Source organism: Amblyomma americanum, chromosome 3, assembly GCF_052857255.1.
Source record: "Amblyomma americanum isolate KBUSLIRL-KWMA chromosome 3, ASM5285725v1, whole genome shotgun sequence".
Classification (NCBI taxonomy): Eukaryota; Metazoa; Arthropoda; class Arachnida; order Ixodida; family Ixodidae; genus Amblyomma; species Amblyomma americanum.
The window spans coordinates 151,311,920-151,334,453 of NC_135499.1; the positions used below are offsets into that span (position 1 = coordinate 151,311,920).

General features: G+C 49.7%; 1 protein-coding gene across 5 annotated transcripts in view; it reads left to right on the forward strand.

The window, feature by feature from the left end:
- The window catches only part of LOC144125184 (E3 SUMO-protein ligase PIAS2-like), a 129,195-nt gene that overhangs the window by 44,360 nt on the left and 62,301 nt on the right, over positions 1-22,534 (forward strand). For 3 of the 5 annotated variants that reach the window (XM_077658351.1, XM_077658352.1, XM_077658350.1), the window contains exon 2: positions 11,228-11,385. In XM_077658351.1, the coding sequence (XP_077514477.1) occupies positions 11,228-11,385 (158 nt within the window). Of the gene's footprint in view, positions 1-11,227; positions 11,386-22,534 lie in introns of those variants that run through there. The other 2 variants (XR_013313345.1, XM_077658349.1) reach the window with 1 other exon arrangement.

A 22,534-nucleotide genomic window follows, 5' to 3' on the forward strand; every position in this document is an offset into this window, starting at 1 on the left:
TATTTTGTCTTTTCTGGTGCGAACTTCAACACGCAGTAATCAGACCGCTGCGGGTGGCAAAGCGTACACTTTGAGCTCGAGTGCTTGAGTGAGCGGCGCAACGATGCTTGCTGCTCCGTGTGTCCCTGCTTGCAGTGGGGCTGCAATGCGCAAGCAGCGACCGGTGCATCGCGCCGGCCGAGTTTTCGCACATGGGTCGCCTGCTTTACTTCTGTCGCGAGTGCAACACTGCGGAGTGCTTCTTATCAGCGCCTCTGAGGACGAAAATTACTCTGTTCTCCATGGCGTCGTGGGTATGGCAGTAGCTTCGCATTCAGAGGTTCCTAGTTCGAATCCGCGTCAACGAGAATTTTTTTCTTTTTATTATTTTAGCCTTAAATAATCTCTCCCGTCCTGTTTACCCGCGAGCGACTGGATTTTTTTTTCGAGCCATGCCTTTCTGACCCAGAAATAAGTGCCGCTCAGTACCTGGGCTGCCCTCAGCCTAGGTTCATAATCACGATTGTTAAAGAGTGCTTTACTATGGTGGGATTTATTTAAAAGAGTAAAAATGAAGCGTCCCGGCCCATGAATTTCGCATAGCAGGAAATGACAAAAGAGTGAGAACGAGAAAGGGTCAAGTCGGCGGGAGGTCTCGCACGCTGTCTCGCTAGTGTGACATGGGAGTTGGCGGACCATCGGCCAACTGCCGTCTTGTGGGAGACATGGCGCCGACGCCGACAGTCGGCCGACTGTTTTCGTCGGCGCAGTGTGACATCGAGCCAGACATCACGACGACATGGTTTTGGCAGACCGAGTCGGCCGACTGTTGGCCTAGTGTGACAGGCCCATTAGTGGAGGAAGAAGACGATTTATTTTACATATTTACAAGCTTTTGAGCTCAGAAGTGAGCTGCTGCAACTGCATCTGCAGTCCAGTTTTATACACTGCGTCTTCCCTAGATTCCCCAGGTAGGGGACGCCCTCGTCGTGGTGGGTGTGGACAAAACTTGCGCTATCACACACAGACACCTCCGCACACATGGACACGCCCCTGGCATAAGTTGAGCCGAGGAGAGGGTTGTGCGGCTAGGACCTCGTCAGGCTGGCAGGCGACGTCAGGTGGTCGGCCCCGCTCTCCGCCGGTCGGTGAACTTCGAAGAAACCAAGGCGCAGCCCCATCGGGAGATAATCCCCAGTGGTTCTGCCATTAGGCATGGCCGGCGAAGCACGCAGACAAGCCACGGTGGCGTTCCCACGCTGGCGCTGTGCCCGTGAGGCCAGGGTAGTCCGGTCGGTGGAGACGTCGGGAAAATCCGGAAGACATCCGGAACCACTTCGCGGCGCGTGGCAGCGAACTCCTTAAAGGGATTTTCGCAGAACCCTGCTCCCCGCTTGTCCCACGCAGCAACAAACCGGGCGAGCGCGGTTAAATGCACCCCGCAGACACCTGGCGAGAGATTCTGTCTTGGTGGCAATCCTCGAGACATGCTGGCGCCAATCCTAATAACAGCTGGCGGCCATATTCCTAATAACCCAGATCGCGTTTTCCGCTCTCATGCGGGAGACCAAACACCACAAGTCCGTTGTCCTGAGCGCGCTTTATATATATTTTACAAGATGCAATACCTAATGTCGATTCTGCTGAACTGTAATCGGTTACTTCTTTTCTTTAACTTGTCCAAGACAGTGGCAGATTATAGCGCTCGTGCAGAGCAAATCAGCATAGTGATGTTAATCCAATTCCGACCTAGTTAACAGCCAGCACAGCGCATTTCGCGCAGAGAGCCACAAATTACGCACAACAGTGCGACAGCAACAAGCGCTGCTTGCTGGACTGCCTTCCCGAGTCGTGGCATTTTGCGCGCACTGCTCCCCTGTCTTGGGGACGGCGCGGCTGAGGTCTCCTGCACGCGACGAGAGCCGCTTCTACTTCCCTGCGTCAACTTCCGAGAACCCGCGAACGAGTACGGGCTGTGTGAGGGGGGCGGAGGGTGGCAGCCGGGTCGTCCAGCGCTGTCACTCTTCGGCGGCTCCGCCCCGAGGGTCCGGGGGGACTGTTTCCATTGGTTTGTTTCGGCGGGATTTTGGGATCCGCTTTTGTGGCCGGGCGGGGCACACGGCGCGGTCGCTGGAGAGAGGGGAACTGGGGGACAGACGGACTCCTTCCGGCGGCGGCCTGCACAGAGCGAAGGTGCGTACGGTTTTTTGTTCTTGCACAGCGGCCCTTTTCGAGACCAGTCCGCGCTGGCGCATGGCAGGCGCCTCCGTTGCGTTGCCGCTTCCTTAGAACCGAGCGTGGTACATACTACTTCGTCCATGGGCTCCCCTTGAAAGTGGGGGTGGGGTTCATGTCTTTGTTGTAGCAGGGGGCAAGATGGTAAAAAATTTGCGCCCCTTCCCCATTTCTATTAGAGGAGAACGTTCCCCCTTGCTCCCGCCTCTGCGCGCGCTGAGCCAGTGGTGGCGGCTGCGTTCTCTCGCTGCCGGGCCCATGCGGCCACGTGGGATCACGGGCCCACTGCGGGAGTGTTCCTCCCGTGGCACAGCGGCGCCGGTTGGTGGTGGTGGCCGACCTATGTTGGCCCTTAGGGGCATCACTCTTGGGGACCAGGGGAGGTGGGGGGGGGGGGGGGGGTTGGTGTGTGTGTGCCGAACGCTCGTGCTTCCAGGGAGGGACGGGGCAACGGCTGGTGACGACCGTGCCCCCCCCCCCCCCCCCCCCCCCCCCGTCCTCGGTAGTTGGTTCCCGTTTGTGTGGTGCGTAAGCCACACGGTTCCAATGGGCAGTGAGGCAGCTCTGCGCTCGGTATGGATGCAAGGTTGTGGCGTAAAGGTGTCCTAATGCGACTCCACGAATGCGTTTTTTAAGGCCTTCTTTCTAGGCACAGTATTATTGGTGCACGTGAAAGAACAAAAATTTGACCAGCCGCCGCGGTGGCTCGGTTGTTATGGCGCCGGCTCCGATTCGATCCCGGCCGCGGCGGTCGAATTTCGATGCAGGCGAAATACTAGAGGCCCCCGTACTGTGCGATGCCAGTGCACGTTAAGGAACCCCAGGTGGTCGGAATTTCTGGAGCCCTTCACCACGGCGTCCCTCATAAACCCCAATGAACGAAACCAAAATATGACCCTTGTCACGGTCAGGCGTACTGCATCAAATTTGCCAATTTCCTATCGTACGTGTCGCCGTGCGGTCGGCTGTGTGCGGGATAAATGAACACTGTTGGTCAATACGAAAGAATGAGCGATGACGATAAAACTTTTTCTTGGCGTAAGAACTCTATTAATGGACCAAGCATAAAAGCGTGTTTGGTTCGCGTCTCGGTCGACAGTGGCTCTGCGTAAGACAGATCCGGGCCTTCCCGGATGGTCATCGTGGGGATACCTTCAACATTCCGCTGTCAGTGTTCCAGGGTCTCCTCCCTACAAACAACCTGAACCGTTAACACGTTGATATCCTTGCCGGTCGATATCTCCCCCCACCCCCACGTTTTTTTAAACCACTGTTTTGTCGCATTATTTCCGCCAGTGGAGTTCGCCTTGCCACAGTCACTGGAAGGTCAGCCCAGCTTTTATTTTAGAATCTATCGACCCGTCGGGCGTCCTACAGGCAGGCAGGAACCTCGAGATGTGGTTGCCTGTGACCTATGACCCAATTCCATTGGCATGCCTGCATAGAAAGGGTGATCAGCGTGCCCCCAGTTACCAATCCGCTTTTTTTTTTCACACGGTCGCTATGCGCATGCGCACACCTGTCCTCCTCTGTCGAGATCCACTGGTTAAAAACAAACCTCCAGGTTCTAGTGCGCATGCGCAGTTAATCCTGGTGACAATGTGCTAGCGCAGTTGTCAGCACGCACCTGTCGCTTTTGCACGCGCCGTGGCCGTCTCCTGGAAGCGGATCGCGCCAGAGTCGACCATGTACGTTTGATTTCAGCCAGTTCTTTGCTTGAAAAACTATTTCCACATTCCTTTGACTCTTGTGCCCCCCATTCAGGGCGAAAGCGGCGCCTTGCGTGCTCCAGTTTACACCGTCTTTTCTTACGGCAGAAGAGATTCGCTGTGCAAGCCTCCGTCTCGCGTTTCGCTGAAGCGTGCAAGAAACACCTACCCTTGTTTTTACATTTTTTTGTTTTGTATACCGCCTGCGTATATCCTGTGCACCTGACAAATACGTTTTTGTATATTTCTCTCTCTGAAAGGGGAAGCCTGCTGATTTTTAAAATCGAACATAATTTTCTTTGCGACAATCGAGAGCCCAAGTACACGTATGTCCGGCTGCAGAGCTGAGAAACTGGGCAGAACAATTTGAAGCGGAATTTTTCTAAATGGGAATGTCATTTCCCTGCGACTAGAGCGAAAATAATCGGCGCACTCGGTAATGACGCCGTGCGATTTTTGGTCAGTGCCTCCACATGCAGCGCATACCGGCGAATTCGGTCGGAGCGACACGCAGGGTTGCTTGATGTTTGCATAGGTAACCCATGATTAAACGCGACAGTAGCGAAACACGGAATGTGTGGACGTCCTAATCGGCGCACTTTTAGATGGAAGGCAATATTTCGTTTCATGCGCATTGAAGATTACTATTTGATGCTGATGACGACAGTGAACAAACTGGCGCCAACTTTCAGTTAAGATGGACGAGATTTTTTAAGCTATGAACTCGGATATCGTGATTGAGATTTTAATTATTGGTTTGTTTTTGAGTAAAGGAAATGACGCAGTAAATCAAATCTTGGACACCTGAACCGCGCCGTAAGGGAAGGGAGAAAGGTGGGAGTGAAGGGAAGGAAAAGAGAGGCGCTGTAGTGGAGGGCTTTCGATCACTTGGGGATCTTTAACGTGTACCGAGAAATTATGAAGTATAGGCAGGTTGAAATCATATGCGCGGGTATTAGCATGGAGGCACGTGTGCAGACCAACATGCAGTGTTAGAAAGTTATCGATGTAAGGCCGCGCCTACTGTACGCCGTCCTTAACACAGCCTCACAAGTAAGCGTTAACTTCCAACCCGCCTTTCGGACTACATGTTTTCTGCTGACCACAGGCAAAGTGCCTGAGGCAAACTTTCGAGACGCGGTATGTATTCTGTGCAAGCGACAGCATCCCGAGATAAGGCCCGCTAGTAGCCGCCGCGCTAACGATGGTTAATCAGTCTGCTTTCATTGCAATCTCCTTTGAAGCAGGAAATGCGCTAGCGACCTCGCGACTGCAGCCGGCCGCGCGTTCCATCATGGCGGCGGGGCAGGTCAGACGCTGCACTCCTGTCTCGTATGTAGCGTGCAACGCAGGCTACGTTCGCGCCCGAAAAGAAAATGGTTCGTCATGCATCGTCTGCAAACGTATTTCGTTCTTACGAAGCTCAATTACCGCGTCTGGTATCGTCCTGCCCGTCACCGACGTCTCGAGAAGCTCGCAAGTGTGAAACGCGGCGGAGTGATCGCGGCTGCTAGACCTTTTCGCTCGGACTCCGTCTGCGTCCAAAAAGTAGTTCATCAGTGAATTTTATAATCGCTGGGTGCAATCATAGTAGCTGTGAAACTCCGCCCGCATTGAGGATCGCCACACCAATTCTTCCGCGATAAAAAAAAATAGTCCGTTGAAATTTTTCTTGCCTAAGGAAGGAGCTAGCCATGAGACGAAATTATGACAAGACCAAGAATTTTCTGTTCCTGTGGCTTGGTCGATATAGGAAGACATTAAAAAGCCTATTCTTTTACTGTTACGATTGGTCATCGGAGTAATACTGTGACCCATTGTTACCATGTGCTGTCACTCCACTAGGAAGCAGAGCGACCTCGGGCCTGAGTCCAGGGCTGAAATCCCCCATTGACCGAGGTTTTCGTTGATTAGGCGACCTTCGCCTAGTCGAGTGACGAGGCACGGTGCTTCCTTGGGACGAAGTCTTTAGAATTCGTAGGTCCTTCTTGTGCCTCCTGTTTAATGGCACGATCGCAAAGCCGCAGCCGCCTGTCGCGGATGAGGCGCGGGTGCAGGCGGTCTGTTTCCTCGAGAAATCCCGCCATTTCAGTACTCGTCCTCCGTCGTGCGGCTTTTCCTTTGCGAGTCACCGGTTGCTGACCTTGACGCCGGAAAATTTGGCTCGAGGCCAGCCGGGAGGGAAGCGAACGCTCGCCGCTTCTCGCCGGGCTGCGCAAGCCCATTCGGTGCTGGCTACTACTCGCTTGGTCCTGTTTTTTTTTTTTTCCTTTTTTCTTAGGCCCGAGTCGTATGGGGTTAACGCTGCGTTAAACGCGCTGTGTTCGACTCGGGATGTATCGCTGCAGCAGTGAATATTTCCTCTAGTTCTTAGGTGTGCCCCTTGCAGTGACTGCGAATCGCAGAACGGAGGGAGTGTTCGGGCCTCGCCGGCTATTCTTAGCTTGCGGGGAATGTTTCACCAACTGCAGAGTGCACGCGCAACTGGTCGCAGAACTAAAAACTCGACGGCATTGCAATGCACCCCCCCCCCCCCCCCCCCCCCCCTATTTTTTTTCTGCTCGCGACAAATCTCTGCTCATGTGTCGGAACTTGCCCATGCTTGCCCCGTGTGTTTTTTCTTTTAGTTTAAGGCTAGTTGCCTTGATAAGTTTTCTGCTGATAATGAGATATGCTGAAAAAGAGATTGGCTGTCTGGGAATTCTTGGCTTATCCGCGCGGCCTTCGTGACTGGCAGTTCCCTCGTGACTGTAACCGCCGTCTTCTCGACCGTGTGTCTTTTTCATCTTTTTTTTAAGCGCGTGTTCTCCTTGCCTCGCGCGCTTTTTCGGTGTCGGTGAGGTGAGTGGTGAGAGATCAATGTTTGGTCGCCTCGCGTGTTGCAAAACGGCGCCGGTGTCGCGGTGCGTGCGTTAGTGTGGGTCCGCAATTCGAGCCGTTGGGACTAAATGCACCGCCGCGGTGATAAGGGCGCGATAGCAGCAGGTTGTTAGTGGCGGCTGCGGCCTAGCGCAGACGGTGGCGCAATCTTCGGCCCCTGACGTCGAGGGCCCGCGCTGCGGTTTGAGGCCTGCGGTGAGGCGGCGTGACTCGATCGGAACGGTGTTCCGCGTCCTTGGCGCCTTTTTGGCGTCGTGCCAAAAGCGCGGACGTGCTTTCGCTGGTCGTCGCGGGCTTAGCGAACTGTTGAGGGGGAAAAAAAAAGCTCGGGTGGGGAGCAGGTTTTAAATAAAAAGTAAATGAATTATAGACTTCAAAGACGTCATCCAAACTCGTGGATTTATACTTTTATTTTGAAATGTGCAGTAATAGCGGAATGACAAGGTCTCCCCCTCCTTTTTTTTTTCTCGGTTGGGTAAGAGGTTAGGCCACGTAGTGTCTCAGCTGCAGCGGCTTCGAGTGCCCATGTTCATCGTCGGACATCGCGATCTGCGCACGGAAATACCTCGAGACGAATCAAGAACGCGCTCCCACTGTCATGTCACGGCAGTCCCGTTGTTGTCACCGGCGGTGACAGATGACGCCGACGGAGAACGCGTGCGTAGTCGTCCAGTTTCTGTTGTTGGTTTCGTGCCACATGGGGAGCTGCAGTATTGGGTCTAGATGGACATATTAGGCACCTTGGAAGCTGCCCAAGTTTTAGGGAAAGAGACCGACTGTCAGATTCTTGTGGCTGACGGCTTTACGCGGCTGTTTTACAGTGTCTGAACCAGAGGTCTTTGGTCATACCAGTTAGGAAGCTCCGCTTCGAAACCAGAGTGGTCCCGTCCAGTGGCCGCTTTGCGGAGATTAGCAGATGGTCGCGCCACCTATGAGCCAGGGTGTCCGTAATCTGTACTGCCTTACACATTTTAATTTCGCTGCTATGTTTGGCTTTTGAGCAACGCCGAAGCGGTTCGTCCGAATGCCGCAAGTGGCGCGACAGTCTTTTGACCTAAGAGTTCTGACCCAGGTCTAACCTCCTTATTTGAATAATTCACATGGTCCCTGCGACAAGTTTCACAGTTGTTAAGATCAAAGAGCTATGGTCCAAATCACTGCGATACGCTGTGATTAAGATGCTGGGATAGGGAGTTGCATTCCTTGGAAGGGGCGCCGTTCTTGTCTCCAGCCTTTGGAATGTGCTACACGACTGCTGCCTATTGCATGCGTCCGTGTAACGTGCACTCACGCGGTGATGTCTCAGTAGGTGCCGCGTTCGGCGGCTGAGCCCAACGTCACGGGTCCTATTACGACCTGCGTGCGGCCGCATTTCAATGGAGGCGCGGATAGAGTCGATGTCTTCGTAATACAGCTGTTGCTTTGCCGCAGAAAAATTCATTAACCGTGGTGTATGGCGCTTTACTTCGGTTCGATTAAGATTGTATACTGTCTGTTAACGTTATTCTGGAAAACATCGCTTTGCACGCGGTTCGATTAAAGTTGGTTTGATTTATGGGGGTTTACGTCCCAAGCGACACAGGCTATGAGGGGTGCCGTAGTGAAGGGCTCCGGAAATTTTGACCACCTGGGGTGCTTTAGCGTGCACTGACATCGCACAGTACATGGGTCCCTATAATTTCGCCTCGATCGAAATTCAACCGCCGCGGCCCGGATTGAACCCACGTCTTTCGGGTCAGCAGCCGAGTGCCATAACCACTGATCCACAGCGGCGGCCGATTAATATTATATAATGTCTGTTAACGTTATTCTGGAAAACATCGCTTTTTACGTCCTTTCGTTTATTGTTTTGCGCCTTTGTTTCCTAGTCTTCGACAGCTGCCTGTTGCACTTGCTTTGGCCTGTTGATGCCGTCACCATTCATGAGTTTACTCTAAGGCGCCAGCGCACGTTAAAGATCCCCAGGTGGTCGAAATTGGAGCCCTCCACTACGGCACCTCTCTCCCTTTCTTCTTTCACTCCCTCCTTTATCCCTTTCCTTATAGCGCTGTTCAGGTGTCCAAGGATATATGAGACAGATACTGGTCCATTTCCTTTCCCCAAAAAACCAATTATACCAATTATACAATTATACAAACATTCCAGAAGTCTTTCTCCAGTGCTGATCTAATCCGGCCTACTGCATTTTGCTGTTGGAACTCCGCGCTAATTAGTTGCAGGCAGCTCTTCTTCAAAGCACATTTCCTGTAACCTCCGACAATGTAATTGCTAGTCCGTTGGTCGTGGCACTTTGGGGATAAATTGCTGTTTGTCGTATATGGTGTCGGGCATATTATGAAACTATGCATCTTCTCAATTTATCATGCTTTCCACATTCGTCACAAAACGCTTCACGTAACTTCATTTTACAGCGAGAGCTGTTTATCGCAGAGCTTAAAGGGGCTCTGAGAGGTTGGTTTATGGTTTTAGAGGGTTTAGCTTCCCAAAGCGACTCAGGCTATGCCGTAGAAAAGGGCTCCGGAAATTTCGACCAGCTGGGGTTCTTTAACGTGCGCTGACAAAGCACACTACACGGGCCTCTAGAATTTCGCCTGCATCAAAATTCGACCAGGGGGCCGGGATCGAATCCGCGTGTTTCGTATCAGCAGCCGAGTGCCATAACCATTTAGTCACCGCGGCGGCCAACTGAGAGGCGCTTTAATATAGTTGTGGTATGTCTGGGACGTTAGACGCCACTTCACAAATATTCTCCAGCGAGAATTTGTTTAATGCGCTTTGTAGAAGCAGTTACCTGTAGTAAAAATTTTAATTTCAGCGCCTTCGTGGCTTTGTCTCGCATCTTGTCACTTTGCACGCCGAAAGGTGAGCGCTCCTCTGCCGGCCCCATAGCCGACTTGCGTTGGAATTCCCCCCCCCCCTCCGCCTAGTGTTGGGGGAGGCGGAGTTTCCTGATCCTCCGGAGCGACGTGGCACCGCGTCCATGGTATCTGCCTGGTGCCTGAAATAATCTAACCAATAGCATACCTGCCAACTCTTCCAATTTTTCATTAAAATGTACGAATTTTGACCCGTATTACGATTTTACGAATCTTGCCTGACATATTACGGAATCTAAAATTTATTTGCGATAAGCATTTAAAATTCTGCAAAAAAAAAAAAACACTTGCCGGTGGGAACCTTCCGCCGCCACGAGAGAGGAATATGTATACCATCAGTGAAATGAGCAGCACCTGGAATACTGTAGAGTAAAACTTCGTCAATTCGAATTAAATAACTATTTATTCCTACTCCTCAGCCTCGATTAATTCAGATAACCCGCGCTGCCGTCACAGTCCTGCCGAACGTCCCTGTAAGACTGTAAGACGGGGGCTCCCTGTAAGACGGGGGCTCGTTTATTCGGACGCCCAGGGGCTGGCATCGGTCAATTCTGACGGGCTCCCAAAAAGTGGTGCCATGTCGCGCTATGATGACGTGCATGACTAACCGGTAGCCCAGACATTCGTCCCCAGGCCTGAACTGCATGTTACATTTCTTATCGGCGCCCCTCTGACATGCGCGCAACTGCAGGTGTTTTCAGGATCGGCAGGCCCCTGCCGGTAGGCCGATAGTCTGGCCGCATAGTTTCGTTTTTGGAGCTTCGCCGCCAGCCTGAAGCGTCGGCGGCAATCGGCTCCGCTTATCAGTCAGCCGAGCTATGCGCTGTTTAGAACAACGATTGCATTGTCCCGGACGCTTTTGTATGCTTGTTTGTCGAAAGCATCTTAATGGCCGCTGCGGCAAGACTGTGAAACAACTGCGAACGGCCCTCAATTCAGTTCGCGTGATACTTGTGTTCTTCCAGCAGTACATCATATAGTGGGTGGGTGGACACCTGGATTTTACGAGTGAATGAAGGGATGAAAAGGGCAGAGATAAAAGGAAAAAAAAAACGGTCATGCTTGCTCATGCTGAATTTCACGACTTAAAGCTGTTTCACAGGCAAGTGACTCAGTGGCGTAGCGAAATTTTTTTAATTGATTGGAGTCTCGTCGCTATGGCCACTTGAAACAGGTTTCTGCGCCGTGATGGCAGAAATCTGGAGAGTTTTCACTTGTATGTGAAGCGATGTTTACGCAGCAAGGCGTAAGCATACTCAATTTTTTTTATTTGTCGTGTGTTCACTTGGTGGGGCAGAAACGGCATGCGATTTGCGTTGTGTTGATAAGGTGGCCATGTATTGTAATGCCCAATTTGCCACATGTGCATAAAATTTTCAAGGTGGTCGTGCTTGATTCCACATGTTATGTCTTGATACTTTTGCCTCTTGCATTCAGTGACACGCTGTTGAACATGTGTGTGGCATTTGCTTGTTGTTCACGTGTGTGCGTGAATAAGTCTGTGATGGTAGCAGCAGGCCTGACTGGTAGCATCTTTTCTCTTTGCAGCAAATGATATTGAACTTCCGTGTGTCGGAGCTTCAGGTGTTGCTGGGGTTCGCGGGCCGCAACAAGTCTGGCAAGAAGACAGACCTCCAGGGACGGGCCCTCGAGCTGCTGCGCGTTCACTCCACACCCATCTTCATGAAGATCAGGGAACTGCACAAGTGAGCAACTGCTGCCTTTCCTTCCCTCCTTTTCACTCCCCGTGCAATGGAGGCAGGCAAGCGGTGGGGCCGGTCACGAAGCTGGCGGGACGGTGCATTGCAGCGCCGGCACCCGCGGAGAAGGTACGGTGTCCGCCAAGCCACCGTGGCGCGATACAAATCATGGGGATGCTCAAATCATGTTAGGAGGAATGTGATAGCATTATATTTCGCGTTTATAACAGCTTCTGTTGCAACTCCTGTGTGTTTGCATCAGTTTCTTTGCTATCGTCGGTCCATCAACTACTATATTCAGACTGCTAGCTGCAGTAGCAGGTATCCTCTATGCTGTGACATTGGCGAAATTTGCATATATCACCCTTTTTATGATTTTTGATTACATTCTCTACCTGGATTGCTATCTAGAAACTAAGTGGCTCTCGTCACGTGACCTGTTTCAACCAGTCGACGAATTTCGTTACATTGGACATTGGTGGGGTTTTGGTGTGAGGACAACTCTAAAGCTGTCGCATTAAAATTGCACCCACTTGGTCCAGCGGTCGCGGCCGAGTACTGTACCTGTGTGATACGTGGTGTCCACACACACCACGACTGCTGCAAATATAACTAGGTCCACTCATGCCTCTCGTCGCAGCAAGGCGGCAGGTTGTACCACGTGCCTTTGCATCCAGGGCCAGTCGGCACACTGCTGCTGAGCAGGAAAAGCTGCCCATCCTGCAGCAACGCCTCTTCTGTTTGAATGCCAACTACATCGCTAGATTCGCGAACAGGCGCCTATTTGTTTACTCACCATGATGTGGCACCAGTTACATGGAGCGGTGGCCTACATCATAGCGCAAACGCTTGGCATTACTTTTAAATGCTCCTTTATAGACTGTTCTGACAAACGCTTTCTTTCAGCTCTGGGAACTGTGCTCACAGTGACTTCCGATGCGAAGCTGGGTGTTACAAGTGGGTATAGCTCTGCCCTCCAGGCAAAATTTTCTGCACAAAATGTAGAGGGCTCTTGTGTGCCATTTTCTCTGCCGCTTTGCTTTGGAAATGCTGCATCATACAGTACATCTGCTAGATTAAGAATGCATTCTGTATTTGATCCTCTGCCAAATGCATGACCGCGTTGCATGCGAGTGGTGTGCATTTCATTAGGAAAAGCAGTGCTTCAAATTAAACCCTGCTGTTTTGCATGGTCATACCTTCAGTGTTGAGTGAAGCGACTGATTACTGAGCCCAGTGTACTTCCATATGGATTCACGCCCGCTGGATCTTTTGCTGCGGAATGTATTTTGTGCAGGCGAAACCAAGCAAGTCAAACACAATTGTGCAGTGATTTAGCATTTGTGGCAAGCAGCCAAGGAAGATGCTTTATCTTCTTATAATCATCAAGTTGTATTTCTTATACTGGGTGTCTGAGCTAACTTTAGCCAGGGTTTAAAAATATGCCTCACCACGCGAAGACAACGCGACCGAATGTATGTTGGTAGCTATTGTATGGAGCAAGTCACACTATTTTTTGTATTGTGCTTAATTGCATAATTAATCTAAATTTGCCAACTTCACAAACAATGAAGATGGGCAGAAAATTAGTGAGAAAGTTGTTGAAAAGTCCGCAAGACGTCGGATTGAACAGCTTCTAATTTTCTATCTATTACATATCAGCCTTTCTTCGCTCACTGCAGATGCCGGTGAAATACAAAAAAATACGTGACATGCCCGCATGCGCGCCGTGATTGCGGTGCTCTCAAACGATCTGTGTAGGAACAAACATCATTTAGCCCGGTGTGCTGCTGCTTAAAAGGCGACTGGGAAGCGACACGGCAGCTGGGGTAGGAAAGCATAGTCGGAAGGCAGTTACCACAGGAATCATCCAAAAGGTGGTTCTCCGGCCAGAGGGTGCTCATCATGGAAGGAGGAAGGTATGGCGAGACCATTGCGCACAAGGGGAGGGTGGCTGCCGCTAAAGTCACTTGTTGTAACAGGAGCCAACCAGAGGATGGTTACCATGGAAGGGGCAGGGTGAGTATGGCAAGAACGAAGGAATGTAGCTCGGTCCATCTGCGGAAACTGCAGCGAAACGCGCCGTCTAAGGATAGGGTTATCGGTGACGCCGTGCGCATAGAGGCTGACCTCCATGGAGCGAAAAATCCGCGAATAACACGCAAGCTTCACCCAGCCAGTGATGCGAACTTCGCGCATGCAGTGCAAAAACCGGCTGTTTGCTCCCGATCTATTGTCGGAGCTCAAGAACAAAGCGGCGGATTCCTCTCAAAGGACCCCTTCTAAGCAATGGCATTGCGATCGACCACATTGCACCGAGTAGCCCATGCAGTGTGCCTGTTCTAAGTGCATCCGCACTTGCGCATAGTCCCTAAGGGTGCTGTTATTTTCATTGAGAAAAAAAAATGTTTGGTGACCATGTTATGTGCCCGCTGAGTTCAACACGAGAAGGAGTGACTTATTTTCTAACATAATTAGCGTGTTAACAAAGAAAAAGTAGTGCCAGTATGAACGAATGCATGATATTGTGGCAGTGTACAGTCGCCGAACAATTTTTTGGACTCGAAGGGACCCGAAAAATGGTCCGAATAATAGTACGGTCCGAAAAAACCCGTTAAGTTAAAAAACACCCACTTAATTGAGGTGAAATCGGCTTAAAAAAGTCACTGATTGTATTTCGCGGAAATTTCTCCTGCTGGTGACGATTTGCGCCTGTATTTTCACCAAAGTTGTGCTTTCACTGTACATGCTAGACAGCAAGGTCACGGCGTTTAGTTGAATACTTCCCACGCTTCTTTGATGGATCCGCCGGCACCATGTTGTCCACAACCCGAGTACGCACCACACCGCTCGTCAAACACACGCAAAGAATCCAAGTGACTAAATGGCAAATGACGAACGTATGAGACCCGCCACGGTGGCTCAGTGGTTAGGGAGCTTGGCTACTGACCCGGAGTATCCGGATTCGAACCAGACCGTGGCAGCTGCGTTTCGATTGAGGCGAAACGCAAAGGTGCCCGTCCGTGGGCTGTGAGAGGTCAGTGCACGTAAAGATCTTCTGGTGGTTGAAATTATTCCGGAGCCCCCCCATTACGGCACCTCGTTCTTTCTTCTCTCGGTCCCTCCTTTATTCCTTCCCTTAATGCGCGGTTCAGGCGTCCGCCGAGCCCCGCAAACCAATTTTCATTCTGTGAGACAAGCGTTAATTGCTGCCGACAACGTTGGCGACAAAAGCAAGTTGACGGCGATGACAGTACAACTGCCTCCTCGAAGTGTCAGAGATCGCAGGGACATCTATTGGCAAAAAATGAGGCGCCGAAAGTATGTCAAGCCAATCCAACTGCAGAGTAAGTCCACCTCAATTCAAGATGGCGCCTTTTGCACCCGTGAAAAGCCGATATGATGGCCGATTTTGGCTCGCTGGCGACTGAAATGAGTCAGAAAAATCGAACTTTCGAACTCTTAGTCCAAAATATGTCGCGAATATGTATGTGCTTTTATGGGGTGACTGACGGTGCCTCATCGAAGTCCGAATTATTGGAGTCCGAATTACCCGTTGGCTACTGTAGTTCTGGCATGGCACAGTAAAAAAAAATATATGCATATTTTCTGACCGCTAAAGTTGTTAAGGGGCGACATGGGTCTTAGAGCTTTTTTTATTTACAGACCAAATTTGATGAAACTGTACAGACTTATTCAGTTTTTTCTGCTGATTTCAAATATGCAATTCGTTTATTTCTAGGCCAATTAGTTCCTGAGCTATTAATATATATCACGCCATTGTCTGCTCAAACAATAGAAAAAAAAATGGGCCATCAGAAATTTAATTTTAATACGTGGGTAGATACTACAATGTGTGAGGAATGCAACGCTAGAAGCAGTTTTCAAATTAAGCTAATGATGTAGATTTAGCAGCCTAATGAACTTGGTGTTCGAAACATGGTCATTGGAGTGAAAAAAAAACAAGAAAATAAAAAAAATTGGAAGGTAAAAATTAAAAATCTTCCCAGCGTTGCATGCCTTGTGCTTCCAGCTGTACAATGCAAAAAGAATTGTAGCTCTAGCTGCTCTAAGTGGTGAGCAAACTTCCAACTTGACACAAAACACAGTTTTGAGAAAATGGCAAAAAACAAGCAGAACAATATTTAATGAGGAAAAGCTAAAAATATTTACATATTTACATTCAAAAAGGGCTAATAGGCACCAGGCATATAATCTGATTGGCTTTTGCCACCATCATGGCGCTTTCTTAGGGCCCGTTGCATGTTCGCGTTCTCTGCACGCTTGCGTGCTGATGCCTTCCTTCTGCGCAGGTCCTTCTCCAGCATGCGCTTTTTGCTTTCGTTGCTTGGATTCAAGCCCAGCTCGCTGAGGATCACTCTTGATGCTGTCACATTTCCAGCATTGAATTTAAGAACGGCTTCAGCTACAGCAGCCTCCACCGCGAACAGTGAGGCATGGGAGTGCTTTGGAGCAAGTGCCCATACCATAGAATGTAGGCTTTCATTATTGTTCTGTGTTTTGCCACGCAGGCATCGCTCCAGCAGCTTCTTGTCCAAGAGGCGCTGATATATGGGAAGCAGGGCCTCACAAACACAGGGGGGCAGGTTCCTGGGATGCTTTGGTGCTGGCTCATCCCTGGCCTTTGCCGCATTTTGCTTGCACCAGGAGCTCGGCCCCGTTGGGCAAAATGTATGGTTGCTTTTTGCATCATTGGATGTTATGTGATGAAATGTGGCCATCACCGCCCTCTGCATAGAATCTACATCTTTGTGGGTCTTCAGAGCCCACCCATAATAGCTCATTTTGTTTATCAGATCTCCCGTTACGTTGCCCCTTCCACTGAGGCCTTTGGAGCCACAGCCTTTGTTCTTCGCTACTGCATTTCGCAAAGCAGTACCCATGCGTTTCTCTACATGGTTGACGCAGTCCTCTTTGTTTATGGGTATATACCCATACACCTTCTCTTCTTCCAACGCAAGGTAGGTCCTGCTGTCACCGTCGCAAAGTACAGTAGTGTACCGCAGGTTGTGGCGCTCGAGGGACCTCTTGAACAGGATCAGGGCAGCCTCCACTTCCATCTCTCCTGCCTTTTTCGTCGTGTTCTTTTGACACACATGGCTGGCTGTCCACGATTCATATGAGGGGTCATCCTCATTTGGGCCTGACTCGCATCTGGCGCAGAAATTGCTCAGCACGACATAGTCAAGCACCAAGCCACTGAACAGTTCAATTACCGCCCCTACACCAATGTGGGAAGTGTGCGCGCGCGTCATCCACAACCTGTCGTATGAAACGGCGATGTTGCCAGGATTACTCACATTCAGTTCTGCGTAAAGTTCGCGAATGGACTGCGCGCACTTACTGGTCAGTTTTCGTGCCGCGCGACTAGCAGCAGGCATCAGCTTGCCTTTCAGATGCGACTGCCATGTTTTTGTGTGCAGACCCCGACGGCTGATATTCATTCACACTCAGCCTCACAGCGGTGATTCTTGCCGGGCAACAGTCCTTACGTGTGCCAATTGCCGTGGCCCTCATGACGCTGCCTCAAAAGATTGTCCTCGCCTGAAAAAGGATACTCAAACTAATGACAAGAGACAATTCCACTCACAGAGAAGCTGCCGCTAAGGTGCGACGACGTCGTCGCCCTCGCCACAGACCTTCTAAAAGTGTAGTGAGCATTGGAAAGGATCGTCCAAGAATTTCCGCAACTTGTCCCCTCCCTCCCCATACTACTTTAAGGATTGGGAGCAATATGACTGGCGAGGCACAGACGGTTGTCGCAGACGGGTCTTGGCCATCTCTGCCTGAGCTACACACACCCGCAGTGACCAAGAAGGTATTGCGTACTCAGAGTCCCGAGCCCATTGCTAATCAAGCACAAGTCACAATTCCGGTCCAAGACCGAGACCGCCAAGTGACGGCCATCGCTTCCGAAGCACCCAGCACCCAGTGTGTTCAGCCTACTGCTGGTCGGGTAGGAGGTCAGAAACTGGCCCAGGTCGCAGACGAGCAAGTGATCGCAATGCTAAAGCCAATCGTGAATGCCATATGTGTGCTGCATTCCAGTATGCACATGCCAGCTGCACAGAATGCACTGCAGATGCTGGATTTGTTGAATGTAGTGCTTGCAGCTGTCCAATAGCTTGAACAACGCATCCCCCAGCCTCATCCTTCCGAGATAAAGTCCGATGCTTACGTTGTCATCAACATTATCAGCCTCAACGGCAAGCAGCCTTTCTTGACACTGAAACGTCTGCGCTGCCTTGTGATGGAGGGCCCTCGATCTGTTCCACTCAGGTCGCAGCAGTCGGCAGCCTTCAAGGTGTGCAGGCTATAGCTGCGGCAGCCTGTGACTTACAGTGCTTGTGTCATTGCCTGTCGTGCTTGCTACGGACCACAATTTTCTACTTCTTACTTTACGCGTCCTGGCGCCCCAGCTGCCCGATATGTTATTCTTGCGGCTTCTGGGGTCACCTTTCCTGCTTCTGCCGTTGGCACCTTCAAGACGAACGTCGCGGGTATGAAGCCTTCGAAAGTGCCTTCACTCCTAGTGGCCCCTCTCATCAGTGCCTTTCCTTCATCGACTCTTCGGGACGTTCTTCACTTCCCCGCAGCTCTGCTCCGCCTCGTGGTTATCGGCCCACTGGAGTGGAGCGGGAGTGCGGCGGTACGGCGTTTGATCCCCTTCGCCGTACTGACTGGCTTCTCTGGCGCCTGACCTTTGCTCGGAAAACTAGCTAGTGCAGTTTTTGGGGGGAAAGCTGCATGCTTCGGACACCGGCAAATACCTCCGGAGCGCCCGTTCAATATGGTTTTAGTGTGGGTTGAAGGTTTACAGCTAGCGGCTTTGATTGACATGGGCGTTGCAGTTTCTGTTATTCACACAGACTTGTCACCTGATCAGAGGACTTGCCTTGCTGCCTAGCCTGGTTCGCTTTGAAAATGGATCAGCCGTCGTCGCTGCCTTGAACACTTCCCGTGAACTTCTTGTGTTACCCAAAGGCACTTCTTTTTCCTGCACGTTGGACATGCACTCGCTTTCTCTTGTGCTTATAGCACCCTCCTCCCAGTTGCCTCCTCCAGCGGATGCTTCTCTCTCCGTTTTCTCTGCTACCATCAATCGAAATCTCCCCTCGTCACAACGGCAAGAGTTACTGGACTTGCCTCACAAGCACTAAGGCTCTTTTGATGCGACTTCCTGGGGTGGTTAAAGACCTTGGGTGGTTAATATCAGTTTGCTTTCTGCTGTGCCTCTCGAAGCTACAGTTCTGCTTCAGGATAATAAACCCCTTCAGAATATGGGAAGTGCTCATTAATGTGTGCTGGTTACACATTTCATGCACGAGACGAGTTATGCCACTAGTGCCATGCTGGCTCAGAAGAACGTAACAGCGCTAATTCATTCTCTAGCCCAGTATCCACAGCACTTATCTAAACGATGCAGAGACAACTATATATGTCTCAGCAACACATGCAAATGATGTATGATAGCCGTGTTTGCTTCCTCATGAGGAATCTGGATAACTTGAACTGTGGCACAGACAGGAGATTTTACAAGTACTGACTGAAGAATCCTAATGAGCATTCATGCAAAGTGCAAGTTCAAAGTGCTTCATGAAGTACGCAGAAAATATGATGCGCACACTGACGGAATAGGAACATCGAGCCGATACAAAGCACTCACAACTTATATTTCAGTTCACTGATGTTGTGTATAAAGCTGCTGCCAAAATACAGTAGAAAAATAAGAGAACCAAAAGTAGCATACAAGTTGAAGAGCGCACTATCTTAGGCTCTTTTTTCTGATATAAACTGTCACACATTGTGCCACTGAAACAGTTTTACTTAGGCTGCGCTGTGTTTCTTTTGTTTATGCTTTAATGCAGTGTAAAGTAGTGCTTTTTGAGTAATCTTCCTGAAGAGTTGTACTATTGCAATCAGAAGTTTATAGGACGCGAGTGTGTGGAAAAATTTTTAGCGTGGTCACGTGATCTAGTCACCTGATATGTGCTAAGATAAGAGGGAATGTGCATTCTTTCCCCGCTGGTGATCATAACATATCACTAGGTAGCGAGGAATAACCTTTTTTCCCAGAACACTTGTCCTGTAATAGTTTGATCATGATACTACAGTTGCGATCAATTTGAAGGTGATTGTGCGAGCTTGACCGGCTCGCCTTTCAAGCTGCATAGTGACCGATTTCGGAACTGCGAAGATATAGCTTGCCTACGACTAACTCTCCACGTTTTTTCTTGCTTTTGTTTCCCTTTCCTGGCAATTATATGTGCCTGTCGGTGCTGTATCTCAGATAACAATGACCCCTGTGTGCAAAACATGATGAAGGTGATCTGAATGAATTTGAAGGTTATCTCGCGAAGGGTGACGAATCTTTAAGACAACACCTTTTGGTGGCACATCTTTACTACACAGTCAGAATTATTATATCTTCCCTTGCCCTTTGGCTGCTCAATGAAGAACTGCTATCATATTACCAACAACATTATCTTTTTTATTACAATATTATTAGCTTTATCTTTTTGTATATACTTTTTTTGATCATAGTTGGTATAACCGGGCTCTGTTTTTCTCTTCTCACAGGTTTCGATAATACTGTCACTCTCTTCTACAGCCCATATGCACTGGACTGGTTATTCATAGAAAAAAATTTAAAGAAACATCGCCGCGGTGTCCTGACCTCAATATAATTCATAACATTTGGGGAAATATGAAAGCTAATCTGGCTCGCGTGCATCCGGACAGAGGGTTCCAGAAACATTGTGCCAAGCAGCAGAAGCTAAATGGAATCTCATTTGTGGAGACCCGGCAATTGTAGAGTCGCTCTACACATCGTTGCCCAGAAGAGCTCCAAAGGCAAGGAGGAGACCCTATCAAGTATTGGAGGCAGGTCGATACGTTTCTGAAGCGGGCAGTATCGAAAGACCTTCGATTGCATGTTGTTGAAAAGTGCAGCGTGCAGAGAAATATTCTTTTCTGCAGTGTTAAAATATTCACCAATGTTATGCCTTAGCTCCTTTGGCTGTTTAATAGCAGCTTTTGCGACTGCAGGAAAAGATTAGAAACAAATGGCAGTGTTAAACATCGGAACAGTTGACAGTAGTATATTATTGTAATTACAGTAAAAGGAATGTGCAGTAAATGTCACCCTCGTTTTCGAGGACACCTCAACCGGGCCATGGGGGAAGGGGTATAGAAGGTAGTGAAGAAAAGGATGGAGAAATTGCGTAGTGAAGGGCACCGGTACAGCTACGGGGGCACTTGAGAGTCCTTTCGTGCTGTTAATGACGTTCAGTAATTGATTTTTAATCTGTTGACTTAAGCAATCTCAATTATGAGTAGTCAGACGAGACCGCGCCTTCACTTTTTTCCACCATTCACTCTTTTGCTACCGAAAATTCAGGTAGCAGCAGGATAGAGAAAGCACTTTTCCATCCTATGATCCACTACCTTTAACGGTTTTTGGTGCCGCTTTTTTCTGGACGCTGCCGCCGTCACCGCAATTTTCTGCAATGTTACTGCGAAGAGAGCCCGCTCTTTGTTGAAGAGCCTGAGGACAACGGAAGCTAGCATAATATCATTCCTGAAGGGTGAAAAAAAAAAAAATGCTGCGCAAGGCTGGTATTTCTAGCATGGGTTGATGCTCGCACGATTACCTTTCAACTGATTGCGTCCACTCCCAACTATACAGAAGAATACGACACATGCCGTCTTACCACAGCCCGTTGTTTCATAAAAAAACAACGAAAAGTTGCGACTTGCTACAAGGGGGCAGACAGTTGCTCAAGGAACAGCTAAAATAGAGAGCGAAGCTGCCTTGATGTTTCCCTCGCCACGGAAGGTGATGGCGTAGCGTGCGCTGCTATTTGTTTCGGTCGCCGCTCGAGCGATCACCTTCAAATTGATCGAGACTGTACATGGCTACCTTGGAAGCTTTCCATGGCCACCTTGCTGGCATGAGTCTGTTTATTTAGCACTGTGCTTCTTTTTACCTTGAGAACATTGATTTTTTAGTGGAGACCAGTCAGATGTCTGAGCAAAGTTTTTATTGTCTGGTTGTTGAAATGGTATATCAGTTGTGAAAGTTTAATCATGCTCTGTGACGGGTAGTACAGCCCCTGATTTATGCTGAATGAAAGGATGTGCCACCGCTGGCTGTAGACAGTGTGTCCTCGTGAACCGTCAATCATCCAGTAAGAGTGCAGTTGTGATTTGTAGTGTTACTACTGATTCAATTGAAAGTTTTGACTTAATTACTGAATTTAAACAAGGCAATTTTGCCAATTACTGCAATTCATGAAATTGGTGAATTACTAGCAATTCCTTCAGAATTGAATAGGAATAATGAAGTTATTAAAAATTAACGATTGTTTAATCAAGTAACTAATTGAGTAATTTCCTTTAACCCCTAATTCCATTACTAAATAACAGAGGAGGCAACGGAACACGGAAATGCTTTCGCATTTCCGCATCCCCACGAGAGCCTTTGAGGGCGATATATTGGCTGCAGGCCGGGGTCCTTCGAGGGGCAAAGCCGCTCTGTTCTTCAGTTGTATCCGACTGTAGATTTTCGCCCGGTGTCCGCCGTTGGCCCCGCGCGGCGGGGACATCAGCCAATCGACGCGCAAGACTGGTTCGTGTCCCCGCCTTCCGCAATGGCCGCTGCCTTCGCACCGATTCGAGCGTAGTTTTGCAACAGTTGTAAAAACAAGCGCCTCGTACGGCATGAAACGATTGTGATAAAATATACCAAATCCGGGATACGCAACTAGCACATAACCTTTCAGTGCGAGAGGCGTCGTTTGAAAAAGCCACCGTCGCCGAGCGCGGTAGCTTCAGTGAATGCAAGTTTTTACGTCGGTGACTCCGGGGCTTGCTCGTTGTAATGCAAATGGCGTGAGGAATGCTTACAGTCGCTTTTCTCACATTAGTTACGATGCGGAAGCGTTTACGGGATTCAAAAGCGAGTAAATACGCTCCGACGGTTACGTTTCCACGTATCTATGGCGTTTCAATTGCTGCCGCCGGAGTGTGTGTGAACAACATTGAGAACCATGTCAGCTGTATGCCTCGTGTGAAATGGCACCTTGTAAGGCTAAGTGAAGGAAAAGCTTACGGCGGATATAAAAACAAACTC